The sequence below is a fragment of the Sparus aurata genome, chromosome 17, assembly GCF_900880675.1.
Source record: "Sparus aurata chromosome 17, fSpaAur1.1, whole genome shotgun sequence".
In the NCBI taxonomy this organism is placed as follows: Eukaryota; Metazoa; Chordata; class Actinopteri; order Spariformes; family Sparidae; genus Sparus; species Sparus aurata.
The window spans coordinates 36,840,713-36,862,711 of record NC_044203.1 but is presented as its reverse complement, the minus strand read 5'-3'; the positions used below and the strand labels follow the sequence as shown (position 1 = coordinate 36,862,711).

The window sequence follows — 21,999 nt, the reverse complement described above, 5'->3', positions numbered from 1 at the left end:
CAGTCCTGTGAATCCTCTGGGAACTGTCCAACCATCTGAAGTGTAGCGCCGGTTAAACTCATGAAGACGTCATAATACTGCTGGTGTAAAATGACTCTTTCACTGTGTCTGACAGTTGAAATACAGTTATAATATAATATAATATTTATAGCAGACTCAAACTTTTTAAAAATGTGGTGGTTGGTTCGAGGATTCTTTATATCAACAAACTCAAGATAAACAGCGATGCTGTTGATGAAACGTGTCGGCACACGAGAGCAGAAAACCACCTTCAGGTTCTTCTGTGGTGCAGGAACAAAAACACTTGAATTAATTCAAAAGCCTTTTATTCAAAACTCGACTGGTTTGCACCTTGAGGGTCATCAGGGTACAAAACGGTGGACAAAGATAATCACTGCTCTGCATCACCGTCATGCTCACGCGGTTTGACTTGGTGATGATATATTTGCAGTGTATTAATCATCTTTAATGTGTTTGTGGATTTATTCCAGATAGTTTTGGTGTACAACAGTTCAGAGGAGCAGCTGACCGCCATACCTGGAACCGCACTGCACTGGCTGGGCGGAGTCCGTCCTCCGGATGTTCCCGTCTGTGGCTTCAAGAACGACAATCCCATCTGCCTCGCAAGTCAGTGACAACTCAGGATCAGTTCACAGACTCACACACTGTGTTAAGATAATTCATAGTTGGTACTTAATTCATGTTGTCTCAGAAAAGGTTAATAAATATCTTCTCTCTCCGACAGAGACGATCACCATCCACCAGATGGTCTCCATCGTCCTCTTCTTCATCTTCACGATGACGCTCACCATCACCATCTTCATCTACAGGTGATTAAACTCTCTGAACCCAACAGACTGATGTAGGGATGATGTTGCATTGCTCTGGTTTCCTCCACAATGAACACAAGTTTATGATAGTTCCAGGTTTGGTTCATCAAGATAATATTCACAGATGGCAAATTAGAAACTGCAGTCTCATTCACTCACTCTGCTCCCTGGTTCACTCCTGTCAAATGAAATCCCACAAACATCAGTTTGAAAGACTGATTCACTTTTGCTCCACCAACCCTAAAGCTCCTTCCTCCACCATAAACAAACTTCTCACACCGATTGACAACAACCTCCAACTCCTCCACAACAGATAAATACAACTCCTTCCTTTCAAGACAGTTTCTACAGCAGCCTGTCCACCCCTCCACTCCTTCACCACCTCCCTGTGTCTCCAAGGGACCTGTCCACCATCATGTCACCTGGATCCCGTCCCGTCCCACCTGGTCGAGAACTATCTTCCAGCCATCTCCTTCCTCATCACAATAATAATCTCCTCCCTCAGCTCCTGGACTCATCCCTGACATCATGACACATTTCTATCCTGTCTCAAACCTCCCTTAAAGCCCACCTCACCTCCACCGACCTGTTTGAACCTTTTCAGTCCAGCTTCCGTTCTCCACATAGCACAGAAACAGCCTTCCTTAAAGTCACTAACGAGCCTCCTCCTCTCTGCAGACTCCGGTCACTTCAGCGTCCTCTTCCTCCCGGACCACACGGCAGCTCATGACACCATCAACCACTCCATTCGTCTCTCCAGCCTTGAATCCTCCCTCAACATCACCGACACCGCCCTCTCCTGGTTCAAATCATATCTCACAAACAGACAGCAGTTCATCCATATCAACAACTGCACCTCCTCCACCGGTCCTCACTGTCATGGTTACAAGTCCAAATCCACATCACCGCTGACACTCACTCCACACTCAACAACCGCCTCACTGAGTTAAAATCCTGGATTCAATCTAACTTCCTCCGACCGAACTGTGACAAATCGGACACGTCATCATTTGGCCCCCCAGATCCCTCAAACATAGCCCGTCTCCGCCCATCACTCCCTTTCTCTGCTGCAGAAACCCCGATCCACACCTTCATCACATCCAGAATTGATTATTGATTACCGACAACACCGTCCAAACTCTTAAATACATTTACATTTACATTTAGCAGACACTTTTATCCAAATAGACTTCCAGTACTTTATACATTTATACACTGATGGTTGGCTGCCATGCAGGTGCCGACCAGCACATCAGGAGCAGTTTGGCGTTCAGTATTTGGCCAAGAACACTTTGACATGCAGACTCTCAAACTCTGATATCCAGAACTCTGCTGCTCGGCTGCTCATCCATAACCACACCTGTGACCACATCACCCCCGTTACTCCAGAACCTCCACTGGCCTTCTGTCCCACGACGGATCCACTTCAAAATCACACTCTTCACTCACAAAGCCCTCGACAACCAGGCCGACCTCCTCCACCACCACACCCCGTCCCGTAGCCTCCGCTCCTCCGATGCAAACCTCATCTTCTCAGTAGCTGCTCCCTCCTCAAACGCATCAGAGACTGTACAGACTTCATGATTAAATAAATACATACATTTAAAAACAAGTGTGTAATGAGAGACAATACCCAGCTGAATTATGGAAAAGGGACTGAACGTTTTTCGGTGGTCGTGATATTTCGGCCTCTGCTGCTTTTATTGTGACGTCTCTCTGCAGGAGGATGAAGCTGGAGAAGGAGCTGGTGGCTCAGCTGTGGAGGATCTGCTGGGACGACATCCAGATGAGCAACCTGGACAAAGTGCTGCGCAGCGGCAGCAGGATCACACTGTCGCTGGTGAGTACACACACACACACACACACACACACACACACACACACACACACACACACACACTCTCTCTGATCCTGTGTGTGTCTGCAGAGAGGCTCTAACTACGGCTCCCTGTTGACCGGAGATGGAAACCTGCAGGTTTTTGCAAAGACTGGATACTACAAGGTCAGTGTGTTTATCTTCTGTATGCTGATGATGAGTCCGACTGAATGTGCAGCACCGGAGGTCTGATGACACACATTTTCATGTAAATTACTGCCTGTTGTCTGCTCTCACGCAGCTGGAATCAGATTACATGCGGCCCCTGAAAGCCTCTTTAGTTTGCATGAGTTGGTCGCGTTGTCGAAAAGCTCGTTCCTGTGACAGGAAGTGATGCCTTCAACCTCCTCATGCCGAAAAGCTAATTATTTTTTCCTGTTTAGTCGGGAAACTGCATGTTTTCTTTTTTCAATGTTTGGTTTTTAGATAATTGAGATTTCAGACTGTTGATCCTTTGTGTTTCACACACAAGTAAGTGCTCCGTCTCTGAGGTTTTGTCCTTTGACATCCTGTCTGCACATGAAGTGGGTTGTGTTGATTGACGTCTGCTGCTTGTGAAAAATTTGTGGCTCCATTTTTATCAAATATCTGATCGGTTTTATAATCTAACGCACGGCTGAAGGACCGACGGAGCTGAAAGAACATGAGCGACTTTCTTCTGACAAACATAATACCACAACAGATGTTGTCTGAGCGGTCGTTTCAAAACGTGTCTGAGAGCAATATTTCTTTATCACAGTCGCTGCGGAGACTCACTGGTTGAAACTGTTTTCCACCACATGGGCTTATTATTTTTTTAATCAGATTTCAGACCAACAAAGCAAAAATCAGCAGGTTCAGTGAAGAACACAAATACTGTTAATGACTTCACCATCTGCATCATTGTGCTGATGATTGTTAATCTGTTTTCTGTGGTGATGACAGTTTATATCCGGCTGAGAGTAACAGAGACTAACAGACGTGTTAAATCATGACTGAGATCAGAGACGCAGATGGTCGAACTGGATCATTATTAATAAAACAACATGTATTCTGTCGGCAGTGAAGAGCTCTCATGAGGTTTATCTGACCTTGTAGTTGTCAGGTGTTTTAAAATAATTATATTTGTTGAAATGAAGAGTCGCTTTTCAGTAAATATCTGTTTATGTACTGATGTTGTGCTGCAGATGTTGGCTGGATGAAGGCAGAGGATCTTTATTTTGAAGAAATATAAAATCACTGCAAACTATAAAAATGAAAAGATCTTTCTTGCTAAGGTGTTTGTTTATAGAGAGCTGCCAGCTAACTTCTCCAGATTCAGAGTTTATAATTCAATGTAAGTTTTAGATCGGTGTTGAAAGGTTTTAATGTGATCTTGTCTTTGTGTTCTCTCAGGGAAACATCGTGGCTATAAAATACACCGACAGGAAACGCATCGAGCTGAACAGGGAGATCCTGTTTGAACTCAAACACGTGAGTGTCCGACGGTTCACTTCTTCACACTTCAGAACAGCTTTCAGACGAGAGACGAGGGATGTTTGGGTCAGAGCTGCTCAGTCATGGCAACAAGAAGTTTTAAAATGATCTGCTCCTGTTTCCTACACAGCTGGACAGCTAAAAGGGACCAACAGCTGATCAGGACTTTACATATTTAGCTTTAAGAATCAATAAATCATCCAGATGTTGTTCAGTCCGACACGTTCACTGAGTCACTGGATGGGTTTCAGACTGACACACTCTGAACACAGTGGACATTTCCTGTGTGTGTGCAGCATAAATACATTTATATTTATGTTGTTTCGGCCACAACAAAACACTCAGTTTGCTCGACCTTGTGACATATTAAAAAGAACACAGTATCCAAGAACACGTCTGCAAAAAGAGATGATTTTTATTCACAAACCAAGACCCAAATAACCAAAACTGTCTGGAGTCTGGAGGCTAGAATGAACAAGAGGAGGAGAGAAGTCTGGGCCGGCTGCACACTGGACCCAGAACTTCTCTCTCTAGACTATAAAAAACTACATAAACTAAACAATTAAACACAGGACTAGCAGACCTCCATCTTCAGAACACAGAACCTGAGAGAGACCGTTCTCCTCCAACCTCCGTTAAATGTGGGGCAGGGCTGAATCGAAGAGGAGGAGAGGAGGGGGAGAAAACAGAGGAGGGGGAGAAAACAGAGGAGGGGGAGAAAACAGAGGAGGGGGAGAAAACAGAGGAGGGGGAGAAAACAGAGGAGGGGAGGGCGTAACATATATTAATGTATTTATTTGTACAGATGAGAGACGTCCAGAACGAACACCTGACGAGGTTCATCGGAGCGTGTGTCGACCATCCAAACACCTGTATCATCACAGAGTACTGTCCCAGAGGAAGTCTGCAGGTACACACACCTGTCTACCTGTCTGCCTACCTGTCTGCCTACCTGTCTGCCTACCTGTCTGTCTACCTGTCTGTCTACCTGTCTGCCTACCTGTCTGCCTACCTGTCTGTCTGTCTGTCTGTCTGTCTGTCTGTCTGTCTGTCTGTCTGTTGTTTGTTGACAGTCTGCGTTTTGTGTGTTCAGGACATCTTGGAGAACGACAGCATCACTCTGGACTGGATGTTCAAGTATTCTCTCATCAACGACATCGTCAAGGTCAGTTTCTTTATTCTGTTTATTAGTACAAAAAAGGGATTATGTTATTATTTAAAAGTACATCCAATGAATGTCATGCACCTGATAGTTTGCAGTGAGTGTTTGTCTTTGAGTACCTCTCTCTCTCTGCAGGGCATGGTGTTCCTCCACAACAGCGTCATCCTCTCTCACGGTAAACTCAAGTCCTCCAACTGTGTTGTTGACAACCGCTTCGTCCTGAAGATCACCGACTACGGTTTGTCCAGCTTTCGATCTGACGACAACTCAGGAAAAGATGCTCACGCTTACTACGCCCGTGAGTTTTAGTGCTTTATCGTCTTTACTACAGTGAACCACAGCTGCTCGTTCCTTTCCACACATGAAGTCAAGAATTATAGAATGAAGTCAGTTTCAGTACTCACATACAGGACTGTGCAAAGCTACAAGATGAGACCTTTTTGAAACTTATGTCTTTCTAAAAACAAGAGAATCAAAGAATATAAAGTGTTCTAAATACAGAAGCAGAACAAGAACTTTGCCTTCGTGAAATACTGTCTGAATCCAGTCATCACCTGACTCTAATTAAATAATTATAAATACAGCAAAATCAATAGTTTACGCAGATATTTCCCAGAAGCTGTAAAAGAACCAATAACCTTCTAAAACTTGACGTCTTATTAAAACCTGCTGTTCACTGACTGTATACGTGGTGTCTGTCCTCCGCCTGCAGAGAGGTTGTGGATGGCTCCAGAGCTGCTCCGGATGGAGTCTCCTCCTCCTCAGGGAACTCAGAAAGGAGACGTCTACAGCTTCGGCATCGTCCTCCAGGAGGTGGCGCTGCGCAGAGGAGCCTTTTACCTGGAGGGCGACCCGCTCAGCCCTAAAGGTAGGATCCAGAACACACAGCACCTGTTCGGTCCCGTCCTCCAGTAAATAGTCAAAATGTGGCCAAAGTTTTAATGCCATAATAATGACGACGGAAATGTTACAAGAAATTATCTAAAAGAACTAAGACGCAGCTTTTGCAGAACAGTTTGTCCTCCATTATTAATTAGATGTTTTTCATCAGTGAGTGAACCGTGTCCTTTGGGTCTGTCCGTCTCCTGATTGTGTTATTGACCTGATTGGAAGCTGCTGCTGTGTTCAGTCGTCGATCAGGAGAGCAGCAAACAAAGCCGAGGTCATCGGCTGGACAGATGGAGGGATTTGAGCTGATTTAGTCCGAGTCGTGACGACGGCTCAATGAGGTGAATTAGAGACGGAGCATGACACGACTGAAAACCAGAAAATAAACCCGAACAGAGGAGAAGGAGGCTGAGAGAGAAAAGAGGTTCTCCGGGGGATTCTTTCTTTTTCTCTGACCTGTTGGCGGCGGTGATGATCAGCGAGCCGGACGGCGCTTCGATAAATCTGCACTCTTTTTTTTCTTTCCACAAACACTTTCCAGGAACTGAACCTCTGAAAGAGTCCTCCAGCTTCAGAGCTGTCGGCCTGCAGTCTGTCAAAGGCCTCGTGTATTTCAAAGTGTAATTTTCCATTGTGTGTTTATATACATTTTAAATCAGAGAATCCTTAAAGTTGACATGGGAACTATTCTTAAAGAAATATCCTTATAAATAGATGATTCTTCAGTGGACTTCAAGGCTTTAAGACATTAATTGAAGTCTGTTTTACGCACAAACATCTGCAGCAAGTAAATCTCCAGAGAACACTTCACAAGATAACCAGCTCATTATTTCTGTCCACATTCAGACTCGATAATAATTATTTGTATTTCTTCATCCAACAAAGTTTCTCTCCTTCAGTCCAGTCTTGCTGCATTTCTTCTCATTTTCACTGCAGTTTAATAACCATCCGTCTATTTTTAGTTGTTTATTTGCTAGTTACGATCCTCCCCAAAAACTTTTTTTTCTTCATCATGTGAAACATCTTCATTCCCTGAGGATTATCATCACATGTGGTTGAAAGCTGAAACAGGATTGATTCTGTGTCAGCTTGGTGTTTTAGAGTAAATAAGAGAACCGACATGTTTTAAACAGTCACCTGTGAGGACCGTTCATGTCTCCTGATGCTCCTCTCCTGCTGCAGAGATCGTGGACCGGGTGGTTCTGGGTGAGTGGCCCTGCCTCAGACCGACCATCGACCCCCAGAGCCACAGTCCCGAGCTGGGTCAGCTGATGCAGCGCTGCTGGGCCGAGGAGCCGACAGAACGGCCGGAGTTCAACCACATCCACCTGCTGCTGCGCAAACAGAACAAGTGAGTGCTGCAACAAGAGGCGGAGGGTTGGCTTCAAGACGAGGAGTCAGATATGGATTCTGGCCGCTCTGCTTTCTGACTTCCTGTTTGTGGCTCATAGCTCCGAGCCCACTGGACCTTTAAAAACAGCTGACAGATGTATAGTTCCGTGTTCAAAAAGGTCCAGTCATTTCCTTCAACTGCTTCTCAGTGCAGGTTTATTAAGGAAACTGGAGAAAATAGAGCTTTTGTGCAAACAGACGGGAGGGGAGGGACAGACGCCAGTAATTTGGATAAACAAGAGACTCTGTTTTTAAAAGTTTTAGGATTCAAACTTGAAAGTTCAAGTTTTAAGGGGTAGAGAGAGAGAGAGAGAGACAGAGGGTCTGTGTTTGGGTAAAGTTTAGCCTCTGATCAGAATCAGCACTCACCAGATACTCTGTTTCGTTCTGTTATCCTGAAGCATCTTTTCTGTTTCCATCTCCTCTCTGTACATGTTTTAAAGTGATGATGTGGGGTTGTCTGATGACTGTCAGCTGTCCGTCAGAGTATTGTACAGCTCAAACCAGCAGGAAGACGTATTTTAGCCGTCTAAAATATATATATCTGTTTTTGTTTTTGCTGCTTTACGTTGCTTTCAAACGGCCTTTTTCCCTTTGAACTACAGCTCCTGTGCAGGAATATGGACGTTGTACCGTTGAGGGAATGTAATACCAAAAATGTTAAAAACATAGTGTACACTTAAACAGATAAATATATTAAGGTGGGACTAGATTATGTTTTGCTGCTGGTACAGCTCAGCAGTGCAACGCTGCCTCTCCACAGAGCTGACGGTCTAATGATGAGCAGATCAGACAAGCCAACATCAGAAGACCCGACTGTCCCTTTAATACATGAACAGATAAGACAACAGTGCAGGACAACAGAAAGAAACAGAATCTGTTAAATTTCATGTCATGTTGTGTGAAAAGCCTCTGAAACATGGCTGATTGCACCTTTAACGTAGCGCGGGAGATAAAAACAGGTAATTATGCATCTCTGTGCTTTTTGATGGAGATTTAAACACCTGGAGTCGCCCGACACCATCAACAGTCATCATCGTCCTGTTTGTGTTCAGGGAGTCGAGGACCAACATCCTGGACAACCTGCTGTCCCGTATGGAGCAGTACGCCAACAACCTGGAGGAGCTGGTGGAGGAACGAACACAAGCTTACCACGAGGAGAAACGCAAGGCTGAAGCTCTGCTGTACCAGATACTGCCCCAGTGAGTACTAATACTACCAGATACTGCCTCAGTGAGTACTAATACTGCCAGATACTGCCTCAGTGAGTACTAATACTGCCAGATACTGCCCCAGTGAGTACTAATACTGCCCCAGTGAGTACTAATACTACCAGATACTGCCTCAGTGAGTACTAATACTGCCCCAGTGAGTACTAATACTGCCTCAGTGAGTACTAATACTACCAGATACTGCCTCAGTGAGTACTAATACTGCCCCAGTGAGTACTAATACTGCCCCAGTGAGTACTAATACTACCAGATACTGCCTCAGTGAGTACTAATACTGCCCCAGTGAGTACTAATACTGCCCCAGTGAGTACTAATACTGCCCCAGTGAGTACTAATACTGCCCCAGTGAGTACTAATACTACCAGATACTGCCCCAGTGAGTACTAATACTGCCCCAGTGAGCACTAATACTGCCAGATACTGCCTCAGTGAGTACTAATACTGCCCCGGTGAGTACTAATACTGCCAGATACTGCCTCAGTGAGTACTAATACTGCCAGATACTGCCCCAGTGAGTACTAATACTGCCCCAGTGAGTACTAATACTGCCCCAGTGAGTACTAATACTACCAGATACTGGCCCAGTGAGTACTAATACTACCAGATACTGCCTCAGTGAGTACTAATACTACCAGATACTGCCTCAGTGAGTACTAATACTACCAGATACTGCCTCAGTGAGTACTAATACTGCCAGATACTGCCCCAGTGAGTACTAATACTGCCCCAGTGAGTACTAATACTACCAGATACTGCCCCAGTGAGTACTAATACTGCCCCAGTGAGTACTAATACTGCCCCAGTGAGTACTAATACTGCCAGATACTGCCCCAGTGAGTACTAATACTACCAGATACTGCCTCAGTGAGTACTAATACTGCCAGATACTGCCTCAGTGAGTACTAATACTGCCCCAGTGAGTACTAATACTGCCCCAGTGAGTACTAATACTGCCAGATACTGCCTCAGTGAGTACTAATACTACCATATACTGCCTCAGTGAGTACTAATACTACCAGATACTGGCTCAGTGAGTACTAATACTACCAGATACTGCCTCAGTGAGTACTAATACTACCAGATACTGCCTCAGTGAGTACTAATACTACCAGATACTGCCCCAGTGAGTACTAATACTGCCCCAGTGAGTACTAATACTACCAGATACTGCCTCAGTGAGTACTAATACTACCAGATACTGCCTCAGTGAGTACTAATACTACCAGATACTGCCTCAGTGAGTACTAATACTGCCAGATACTGCCCCAGTGAGTACTAATACTGCCCCAGTGAGTACTAATACTACCAGATACTGCCCCAGTGAGTACTAATACTGCCCCAGTGAGTACTAATACTGCCAGATACTGCCCCAGTGAGTACTAATACTACCAGATACTGCCTCAGTGAGTACTAATACTGCCAGATACTGCCTCAGTGAGTACTAATACTGCCCCAGTGAGTACTAATACTGCCCCAGTGAGTACTAATACTGCCAGATACTGCCTCAGTGAGTACTAATACTACCATATACTGCCTCAGTGAGTACTAATACTACCAGATACTGGCTCAGTGAGTACTAATACTACCAGATACTGCCTCAGTGAGTACTAATACTACCAGATACTGCCTCAGTGAGTACTAATACTGCCAGATACTGCCTCAGTGAGTACTAATACTACCATATACTGCCTCAGTGAGTACTAATACTACCAGATACTGCCTCAGTGAGTACTAATACTACCAGATACTGCCTCAGTGAGTACTAATACTACCAGATACTGCCCCAGTGAGTACTAATACTACCAGATACTGCCTCAGTGAGTACTAATCTCCACACCCCTCTCTCCGTCTCCATCCCTACCTCTCTCGCCCGTCCTCAGCTCCGTGGCGGAGCAGTTGAAGCGAGGTGAGACAGTTCAGGCCGAAGCCTTCGACTCCGTCACCATCTACTTCAGTGACATCGTGGGTTTCACGGCCATCTCAGCAGAGAGCACGCCGATGGAGGTGAGCGGCGCCACACCTCCTTCCTGTCCTCATGAGGCGGGCAGCCTGAAGTCTGCTGGACCAACAGAACATTTTCTGATCATCTTCTCTGATTCTGACTCTGCAGGTGGTGACTCTGCTGAACGACCTCTACACCTGTTTCGATGCCATCATAGACAACTTTGACGTTTACAAGGTGACAACAAACTGATTTAAGTCATTATTATATAAAAAAATGGATGCTAATCAAACAGAAGAATCACAGATGACTTAAATAATTCTTGATTTTAAGACTCCAGATTCATTAATGCTGCAAAGACATAAAAATCTTTGAAATGGAGACTGTTATTGATCCAAGGTGATCAAAGATCAAATCAACTTCCTTCCACATGCTTTTCTTGTCTCTCCCAAAATAAGAGCACAAACTACCAAAACAACCTAAAACATTACAGTTTAAGAGAAAATGTACAAACATATGCAGAGTAACAGCAGCAGAGCGGAGCTGAGATAAAACCACAACAACAGACTTCCTCTCTGACACTGACCTGTTGTTTGTGGTCGTGTGGCGCCCCCAGGTGGAGACGATCGGCGACGCCTACATGGTGGTGTCGGGGCTGCCGGTGAAGAACGGGAATCTTCACGGCAGAGAGATCGCCCGCATGGCCCTCGCCCTGCTGGACGCCGTCCGGACCTTCAAGATCCGCCACCGATCAGAACAGCAGCTGAAACTGAGGATCGGGATACACAGCGGTGAGCGGGAGAATACAAACCATCAGGTCATAATTATCTGTTATCGAGGTCTTCCTAAGCAGGAACAGGCAGATTACAGGTCATACAAAATAAGATGATATGGTAAATCTTTAGTTAAGTTATTAACTGACTAAACTGGTTAAACAAACGTGTGATAGATTCAGAGACTCTTGGCTCTGACTGTATGATTCAAACTGCTTTCAACATGAGGAGCAGTTTACCAGGTAATGTGAGATCTTTAAAAAAAAAAAAACATGAATAAAATAATGAATAATAATCAACTACAGACCTTCAACTGGCAGCTCGTGGGTTTCAGGATCAAGAAGTTATCGAGTCATTAACATGGAATAACAAATGTTTTCTTAAGATAACAGGATCATTTCTCTTGACATCTGGAGAAAACAAGCTTTGTTTTTAATAATAGTGAGATGTATAACATTTCAAATTAAACTGTTACTTTATTTCCTTGAATAATATTTATTTTTCAGTTGTGAAAACTCAAAGCGGAGAAAACATAAAATCTGCATTGTTTGAAGTCAGATCTTTACAGTTCAGACGTCTGGAATGTAAAAGTCTGACTCCTCTGCGCTTTTTCTTTTCAAATCTGGCCCTTCTAAAAAAGTAGAATATGTCTGATCTAATAAAATTAAATCTGTCATCAGTAACGAAGTTGGGACGCAGCCGTCAGGATCGACCTGTGATTTCTAGTTTGATGTTGGACGATTGTTTTCTCAGCAGGTTGTTTCTGACTGAATAAAACCAAAATCAGTGAAACAGTAAAAGTGATAATAAAGTAAGTGAAGTCTTATCAGGAGAAAGTAGGTGTAAGGAACAGGAGCGCCTCATTTACCTCAGGACAGGTGTGTAAGCCTCCCCCTCTGCGTGCTGCAGGTCCGGTGTGTGCAGGAGTTGTGGGTCTGAAGATGCCTCGTTACTGTCTGTTCGGTGACACCGTCAACACGTCGTCACGGATGGAGTCCAGCGGAGAAGGTCAGAACTGCAGACACACAAACATGTGATGACAACCACCTGAACAAGTATTCTGCTTCAAAAGCATTATTACATCTAAAGTTCAGCTCTGAACACCTCGCTGCTCATCATCTACAGAAATAACACCAAACACAACTGATCCTGCTTCAGTTTATATTTAGGAGGATCATTTAATCAGGAGATTTGTGGAAATGGATGTGAGGTGACGAGCTGTCGATCACAACATCTAGTTCTGTTATATTCAGATGTCTCCTCAGCCGATGTCTCTAAAACTCAGGGTGAACTGTCCCTTTAATCTGCTGCACATGTGACAGGTAGTCAAGACAATGAAAAAGTATTCTTCCATCTAGAAACCAGTTAACTAACAGACGTGTTTATGAGTTGACTAATGACTGACTGCTAATGAATGCTCAGTGATGTAGGTTTTTAAATGATTCAGGGTTCATAAACACAAATTAACGTGTGTGTGTCTTCATGTGCGTTTGTGCAGCGCTGAAGATCCACGTGTCGGCAGCGACTCGCGATGTTCTGCTGGAGTTCAACTGCTTCCAGCTGGAGCTGAGAGGAGAGATCGACGTCAAGGGCAAAGGGAAGATGACCACCTATTGGCTACTGGGAGAGAGCGACAGCCAATGATGAAGCACCTCGGACAGAAGGACGATGGAGGACAGAGAGGAGAGGAAAGTAGAGAAGGTCTCAGGATCCACGTCGGCCTGCAGCAGATCTGTCTGACGACTCGTCTCCTGGTTGTTTTCTTATTTCTTAACAATAGAGACGTGGAAGGTTTCAGACTGCTGCACCGACCACACGGAAGGAAAAACTGCAAAAATTGAGGACGACTGTGGAAGTAACACACAGAAAGACAGAGAGGCGAAGAGTGACGGCGTTCTGTGACGCTGACGGAGAAAAACCTGGTCAGAGAGCCGCCAGGACTCAAACTGATCACAGGAAGGAGCTGAAGACAACAATATGAAGACACTCTTTATATTCTGAGCTCCAGATGTTGCACCTGACAGAGAAAATCTTCTCAGACTCAAAGACTTTACTGTCTGAGAAGAGTCTGTGCTGCTGTTTAAAAGAAGAGAGGAAGTTAAAGGGATAATCCTCTTAATCATCATCTCCTCCCTCCATGCTGATGGAAAGTCAGACTACGAGACTTCACCTGACTTTCTTGGTGAACTGTTCCTTTAACATTCATTTGCCAAAACAACCAGTTAGCCTTCATCCCTTTCTTTTTTGTCATAAACCGTCAAAATGAAGTTTAAACAACATTTCAGAAGGATTATAAATCAGCTTTGTGAGAATGTTCTGTCGTCTGCGTCTTCGTCACTTCGCTGTAACGAGCTCTTTGCTGCCCCCCCGAGGCTGGAGGGCTAAAAAACACCCGGTGCTACCTGACAGTGAGGACAGTGGGTGTTTTTCTTTCAGCCGTCACGAGGGGCGACAATGAGCTTGTTCCACTCTTTACAACACACTTCAACGGAAGACACAAAGATGAGATATATGCTTCAATGAAAATGTGTTGAAACTGTAGTTCCACAGAAGGAAAGACTAGCTGAGCGTGTGGTTAACTTCCCCACCAGCAGGCAGCGACGTCCCTGAGCAGATGAGCCGTATTCGGTTAAATTTGCAGTATTAATGACACTCGACACTGAAACATGACGTCTGGCTTTGCAAAGTTATAGACTCCAAATATCAATACACAAATGTCTTTGAATAGAAAGTTACATGAAGTTTTTTTTTTGTCACACTGAGCTCCATTTCTCTACCATTAAATCTCATTAATTTGATGAACGTCTGCAGGCGATCGGACCTGTGACGTTGGACACCGTCTGGCCCTCCATTAACCAGGAGGAGGACTGAAACTCAACAGCTGTTTTCTTGTGGATTCATGAACTGAAAAAGCCTCAAATGTAAACGTGTCTTAATGTTTTAAAAAAAAAAAAGAACTCTGATATTTTTGTAAAGTGACATCACATGTGTGTTTCATGTGGAGGAGCAGTTTCAGAATATATGTCTAGTTTTGAAAAATGAGCTTTGATGCTCATCATCATGTCTGAAGAGATTGTAGTCCTTCACAGGTCGACTCGTTCGTTCTGTGCTGTCATCCTGCAGCCCTGCGTTAGGCTAAAGGCTAGCTTCAGCTGGAGTGATGAGCCATTTGTTGTTACTGGAGATCGAAGCAGCAGCAGTGTGTGTTTGTTTGTACTGACCTGAATAAAGTGCTGTTTGTTGCAGTCTTCTGGCATTGTTCCTGTTTAAAGAGGAAGAGAGAAAGATTTACAACACGCGGACAGAATCAGTGATGTCGTCCGTAGTCCTGAAACACGGAAATCAGTTAGCATGTTAGCACATCCTGTCCCTTTATCTCAAAGTCTCAAAAGTGTGTGTTGAATGTGTATTCAGTTAAATGTGTGTAATAAGCTGTGTGGTCCCCACAGGCTGAACAGATTCACACGTTTTGTTTTCCAACATAAAATCCATCATTAAATGTCCCACAGTTGAATTCTGAAGCTCCTCATGTGTTAAAAACTTAGTGGTTGCTAACGAGTGTCTGAATGAGACTACAAAGGTTGTTGGTGACATTAAATGTCCTCACAGCGAACACGGAGACTCATCTACTTACTTACTTAGTCTTTACAGGCCCAGTTTAGTTACTCACTGTTCTAACTCTGACTTAACAGCTTAAGCACATTAATCAGTTCATAAAAAAGATGGACAGTAATTGTGCAGTAGATCTTGTGCTGGCGATCAGATTTGAGACTTCCCCACTTATGTCAAAATCGTTGAGATTGAGAAGATATCTTAGCTTGTTACAACTTCACCTTTGAGACAGAAAACACAGTGGAATAACGTGATATGTGAATGTTTCTTGACTGGAGATGAAACCAACAAAAAGTAGCGACGAAGAGTGTTGTTGTGCACCACCTCACACCAGGCACCATTAGGTTTTATGTCACCTCACACGGGGCACCATAATGTAGCACTCCTGGGACATTGAAAGGGAGATTTAGGTTAAATTTGGCTATCAATAATAATCCCTTTAGGTTTAATTTCGCTCAGTAATAATCAATAATAATTCATGATCATAAATTATTATTGATAGCAAATTTAACTTAAAGGGATTATTATTGATTATGATTAATAATATGATCCAATTTATATCAGATCACCGCGGGCCCCACCCTTGAAGAAGGGAAAACGGCAAATTTACCAACTCTGTTTCATAAAAAGGTAGTAAACTGTTTGTCTGTCTGATTAATAATTACAACCAAATTTACCATAACAGCTAGTAATGGTTGAAGGATTTTGGAGATCTTGACCATGTAAAGGTTAGCAACATTCACTCTTACAATATTACAATATTAAATAGACAGCAAGAAGGATATATGGATCAAAAGTGCCCAACACTTGCAGTTTATGTCCACATCTCCATGTCCACCTCCAGGTTAGCGTGTGGGTCATGTGACTGAAAACTGACAACAAACAGTAAAATAAATGATTATTTTTAAATAATTATATCCTGAAGCAAAGTTCAATGACAGTGATCAAAAGTAACCAAAGATTCAAGTCGAATCAATGATGCATTCATGTTAACTTTATTTAAATTAAGTTCAGTAATTACATAGGATCAGTGTGTTAACAGTGAAGGGTCGAGGGTGTCAGCAGATGGCAGCGGCGCAGTAACTTCCATTCTACACAGAATTCAAATTGGTTCAAATGTTCATATTTTACTTTCTGTCTGATCAACAGATATTTCATTTCCAATGACGGAAATATCAGTTCACATTAAACATTCCAGCTCTTCCTAGACAATGCCCTCGACAACCATTACAACCACTTGGGAATGTACTAGCAACCATCTGATATTCATACATGTTTTGTTAAATATGGATTTCAAACACGTGTAATGGATGGCATATAATAATAAGCTTCAATGTCTAAAAGGACATCATTATAATTAAGAACAGGAAACTTTACTGGGAAATCAATTACAATAAATGATCCAGAGTCAAACTAAGTGCTATTGTTGGGTCAACTCGAGCGGTTTCTTTAACAGCTGACTGAGATCTCCTATCTTCCTTCACTGATAGTGTTGTTATTGATAAGTTAGAACTGTGTCAACTGTGCATTTAGATATATTCACTGAAAAAACATCATGACAACAGACAATTAACTTGTATAGAGTCTAATGCGTGATGTGAGGGTTTTCTACCTGGAGGTTAGTGTGAACAAACATTACAATTCGGCTTAAACAATAAAAAGGAGACAATGAAAATGTTCCTCCAGTCCGAAGATGCCTAATGATTATCATTGGTTGTTTAAATTGTGTCTTTATCGAACTGTTTAAAAAATGTATACTAATTCTATACAGAATATTCAGTGAAAGAGCAACATGTATACAACTTATTACAAGAGTTTACTTTGTGACTAATCATAAATCGATTGAGAATCCTTGATTCAGTCCTTTCTTTGCCAAGTTATTCCAGCTTACACAGCCTCACTGAGGATTCCTTTCCCCAAACCTTGAATATTGGGTAGAGAGGCTGAGTGAACTCGGTGACGAAGGTGTGCAGGTGTGTGAGCGACCTTCCAGAAGAAACTCTGTAGAAGGACAGGATGCCGGCCTGCCAGTCCAGATACACCGCCAGTCCACGAGAATCCCCCAGAGGGACACGGAGGACGATGCTCTCGAAGTTGTGATATGCGCGGAAGCCTTTCCCAGAGCAGTGCAGACCCCAAGATACTTCATTGTATCCCATCACACAGTCACTTTCCGGCCCTTTGCGACCGATGCTTTTGTAGGTCACTCCGATCCCGACCCATTTCCCTCCCCACTCCATCTCCCAGTAACAGCGGCCCTGCAGGCCCTGCTGGGACAGGACTTGGGCCCAGTAGTCAAACCTGTCAGGGTGATCAGGGGTACGGCTGCTCTTCAACGCCGTGCGTAACTTTTTGTTGGTCGTCAGAGAGGATGAGGAGTTTGTGAGCAGTGTTGGGATCCATTCTTAGCTCACATGCATCTGGTTTAAGGAAGAAAGTCAAAAATAAACATCTTTAACAGCAATTTTTACCTCTCGGCCATAAATTATGCTTGCTTATATATGGCTGGTGGGTGTCTATATTGCAGGAAACCTCCAACTAGATCAGGTTCACAGTAATGAATACTAGTCTATTGTTATGAGTGTAGCCTCAACAATAGAAATGAGTAGCTCCTAATGGTAAATGGTCTTGCATTTTTATAGCGCTTTTCCAGTCTACGGACAGACTGGTGACCTCATGATGGAGGCTGCCATGCAAGGCACCAACTGCTCATCAGGAGCAATTGGGGGTTCAGTATCTTGCTCAAGGACACTTCCACATGCAGCTAAGGGGAGCCAGATTCGAACCAGTGACCTTCCGATCACTAGACAACCCGCTCTACCCACTGAGCCACAGCCGCCCTATAAACACTTACTGTGATCGTTTCTTTCTGGTTAGAAAAAATGTTTACAACCACAATCAAAAAGTTCATTTTCAGTTTCCACACATCAACAGAAAGCTTTCTAATCATCAGTGACTTTTGCAGAAAAATTCACTACTTACATCGTCTCAGTCCTGGCTTAAACCAGTGTTCTGAATTGTGGTCGACTCTGTGGGGCAGAAAGAAACACATCAGTCTGGATAATATTCCAGCAGTAAGAACTCAAAACAAAATCAACATTAGACTGTATTCTTCACCTGAGTTTAGTCAGTTCACTTCGTCCTTCTTCCAAAGCTTCAGAGATGAGCTTCACTCCTGACTCTCCGAGGTGATTGTAGCTCAGGTCCAGCTCGCTCAGGTGCGATGGGTTGGACTTCACCGCCCAGGCCAAAGAGACACAACCTTTCTCTGTGATGTTACAGAATGACAACCTGTGACAGAGTGACAGAAGTCATCCTTAACTGATGGTTGATATGCTTCAAAAATACTAAACAAGCATTAATAGTCTACTCTGAATGATACCTCAGAGTTTCCAGTTTACAGCACACATTTCCCAGTCCAGTGGAGAGCAGCTGCACTCCTGAGTCCTCAATGTTGTTGTCACTCAAGTCCAGCTCTCTAAGATGTGATGTGGGACAGCTCAGGACTGAAGCCAGTTTCTCACAGCCTTTCTGGGTGAGTCCACATCGGTTCAACCTGAAAGGACAAACAGCATAATAGTAATAAATATAATGTTCAGTGGAACTTCGTGCTTCGGTATCTTTTGGTTATATCTTACTGATCACAAAGCACAAGCATGACCTCTGTCGTTTGGTTTCATCACACATGCTAGTAGAAATACCACAAAGCTAATTAACACTTCAAAATATGATTAGGAACTTGTTGGCTGCAATGAATTTGCAGGCTTTTGTTTATGATTGTACTATATTGCCTTGTCTTATAAGTAGTAAAACTGTTTAAAAAGCGTGATAATACTGTGGGGTCTGAAAGTCCAAGACCACAATGAAATCTTGAATATTGTTGCTAAACAAAAACAAAAAAATCTTACATTTTGAGGATTTAGGAAGTAAATCAAAGTCTCCATAGAGATAGAATTACAGATACAAAATTAGCTATATGAACAACACAAGACTCTAATCAGCTGTCAAACTGTCAAAAGAAGACTTTCTTGTTGTCTAGTATAGGATGAGGAGCAATTTCTAAACCACTTCTCAGGAGGAAAACAAGGACACTTATGGTGGGCTAAGAAGACATACCAGAATTTCACAGTGGATGATGAAAACAGTCCATTTACTGGTGAATCCAAGCTTTACATAAGTGTCAGTAACTGACACAGAGGAGACGAACAGAAGAGAGAATGATACCACAGTGTTTCAAACCGACAGTGAAACATGTTGGTGGGAAGATTTAAGGGCTGGGCCTTAGAAGTGGGGCTGTTTCCGGATGTTAAAGTCACATTATCATCAGCTTCAGCATCGACTCACCTCAGTGTCTTAAGTCTGCAGTTTTGGCTTTGGAGTCCGATGCAGAGATGCTCAATTCCTGAGTCTTGTAAGCTGTTGTCACTTAAGTTTAAATGAGTCAGCTCATTAGCACTCGAGCTGAGAATGGAGGCCAGCACCTCAGAGCAGTCTGCAGTGAGATTACAATCATCCAACCTGATAAACAGAAAGACAAAGTTAACTTGTAATTAAAAATCTGACCCTTCAAGTGATAGTTCTTAAAAATGAATAATTAGAAAATTATCTGAGACACTTGCTTTGCAGACATGGATGCTTTGATGGCTGGTAGGAGCTTGAGAAGGCCTGTCTTTGTTCTGGAATATTTCTTGAGGTCGATCTCTTCTGGTTTCTCTGGTGAGGTCAGCAACACAAAGACCAGAGCTGCCCACTTAGCTGCAGAGCGATCGTCCATCACTAAGTCTCGGTCTGAGTCTAAGTGGGTCTGGATCTCCTCCACCAGAGAGTGGTCGTTCAACTCATTCAGACAGTGAAAGAGATTGATGTACTTCTCTGGAGGATGAGACTGATTTACTTCTTTCTTGATGTACTCGATGGTTTCCCAGTGACTTTGTGTGTTGCTGGTTTCTACCTGAATCTTCAGGCCTCTGAGCAGATCCTGACTGGACTCCAGAGAGAGTCCGAGGAGGAAACGCAGGAAGAGATCGAGGTGGCCATTTTCACTTTGTAAGGCTCTGTCCACTGCAGCTTTGTGCAAGTCAAATACAGGTTTGCTTTGAGTCATCTGTTTAGGTTCCTCAATCAACAGGTTCACACCTTCGACCGTGTACATCACATGGACGTACAAAGCTGCAAGAAACTCTTGGACAGACAGATGCACAAAGCAGAAGACTTTATGCTGCATACAGCACTCTTCCCTAAAGACTTGAGTGCACACTCCTGAGTAGACAGACGCTTCTTTGACATCAATACCACATTCTCTAAGATCTTCCTCATAGAAGATTAGGTTGCCTTTCTCCAGCTGCTGGAAGGCCAACTTCCCAAGAGACATAAACACCTTGTAATTCTCCTGGGAGTCCAGTTGTTGATCTTCAGAGTACTTGACTTGCTTCCGAGTGGTCTGATGTGACAGAAAGTAGATGTACATCTGAGTCAAAGTCTTTGGCATTTTTCCTCCTGCTGCTTTGGCACACATTTCTCCCAGGACGATGGAGGAAATCCAGCAAAACACTGGTACATGGCACATGATGTAGAGACTTCTTGCAGACTTTATGTTTGCGATTACTCTTTTGGCTAAGGTTTCATCCCCAATTTTCTTGTTGAAGTACTCCTCCTTCTGTAGGTTGTTGAAGCCCCGTATCTCGGTCATCCGATCCACATACAGTTGAGGGATGCAGCTGGCTGCAGCATGTCGGGTAGTTATCCACAATTTTGCTTCTGGTAACAAGTTGCCTACAATGAGGTTTGTAAGCAGCTCATCCACTGAGGCTGACTGTTTAGGATCACAGCATTTCTTATTTCCCTTGAAATCCAGAGGGAGTCTGCACTCATCGAGACCGTCCAGTACAAACAGGACTTTGAAATTCTTCAGTTCTGTGATTAGAGATTCTTCCAGGCCTGGAGAGAAGTCGTACAGGAGCTCCATCAAACTTCTTCTTTCATGTTTGATCAAATTCAGCTCTCTAAAAGGAAGTGAAAACAGGAGCTGGATGTCTTGATTGGTCTTCTCCTCTGACCAGTCCAGTATGAACTTCTGTACTGACACAGTTTTGCCGATGCCTGCTATCCCCTTGGTGAGCACCGTTCTGATTGGTTTGCCTTGTTCGTTGGGTAATGGCTTGAAGATGTCCTCAAACTTGATCTGAGTTTCTGAAGACTTGCGTCTATTGAATGCTGTCTCAATTTGTCTCACTTCATGTTCTTTGTTGACCTCTTCATTGTCCCCCTCAATCAGGTAGAGCTTTGTATAAATCGTTTTAAGAGGCACAGGCCACTGCTGTGTAGTTACTTCCGATATGAATTCATTCTTACTCTTCAGGAAAGATCTGAGTTTCTTCTGGTACATGAACATTTCTCCATAATGACCTGACAGGACAGAAATATGTAACATCAACATAAAGAATAATTTGTCATGTGCTTATCCCTCTTGGTATCCGTCTTCTCAATTCTGATGAGGTTGACATGTTTAATACATTGCTAAAGTGACTTTCACTCTAAGATATGTTTTTGCACTTGCCTCAGCATTCATCTGCTTGAGCTGTGAGTTGGCTCAATTGCGCTTCTTACATGCTAACGTGCTAATAAGGGATGCCTGACAATTTATCCACCAGATAACGGGAGATTTTAATTATTGATTATTATTGTTTCCCCAATGTAGCAGGTGGCACTTTGCCTTTTAAAAGTTGGTTTGCTATCCACCACTAACACAGAGAAGAGAAGTTAGAGAGGTCAGAGGGGGAGTAGAATGGCAATAAGTACAGCACGTTAGTGGCTCAGGGAAGATGTCGCCCATATAGA

General features: G+C 43.4%; 1 protein-coding gene and 1 pseudogene across 2 annotated transcripts in view; one reads left to right on the top strand and one right to left on the bottom strand.

Moving 5' to 3' along the window:
* Positions 1-14,795, top strand: part of LOC115567154 (atrial natriuretic peptide receptor 1-like) — a 77,191-nt gene extending 62,396 nt beyond the window's left edge. For both annotated transcript variants that reach the window (XM_030393452.1, XM_030393451.1), the window contains 16 exons: positions 492-627; positions 746-830; positions 2,553-2,670; positions 2,758-2,832; positions 4,081-4,158; positions 4,967-5,071; positions 5,255-5,326; positions 5,459-5,621; positions 6,036-6,191; positions 7,394-7,562; positions 8,659-8,805; positions 10,716-10,839; positions 10,946-11,014; positions 11,394-11,568; positions 12,460-12,558; positions 13,049-14,795. In XM_030393452.1, coding sequence (XP_030249312.1) covers positions 492-627; positions 746-830; positions 2,553-2,670; positions 2,758-2,832; positions 4,081-4,158; positions 4,967-5,071; positions 5,255-5,326; positions 5,459-5,621; positions 6,036-6,191; positions 7,394-7,562; positions 8,659-8,805; positions 10,716-10,839; positions 10,946-11,014; positions 11,394-11,568; positions 12,460-12,558; positions 13,049-13,194 — 1,917 coding nt within the window. In that variant the 3' untranslated portion in view covers positions 13,195-14,795. The remainder of the gene's footprint in view (positions 1-491; positions 628-745; positions 831-2,552; positions 2,671-2,757; positions 2,833-4,080; positions 4,159-4,966; positions 5,072-5,254; positions 5,327-5,458; positions 5,622-6,035; positions 6,192-7,393; positions 7,563-8,658; positions 8,806-10,715; positions 10,840-10,945; positions 11,015-11,393; positions 11,569-12,459; positions 12,559-13,048) is intronic.
* A 1,345-nt stretch (positions 14,796-16,140) lies between these two features.
* The window catches only part of LOC115567151 (NACHT, LRR and PYD domains-containing protein 3-like), an 88,383-nt pseudogene continuing 82,524 nt past the window's right edge, over positions 16,141-21,999 (bottom strand).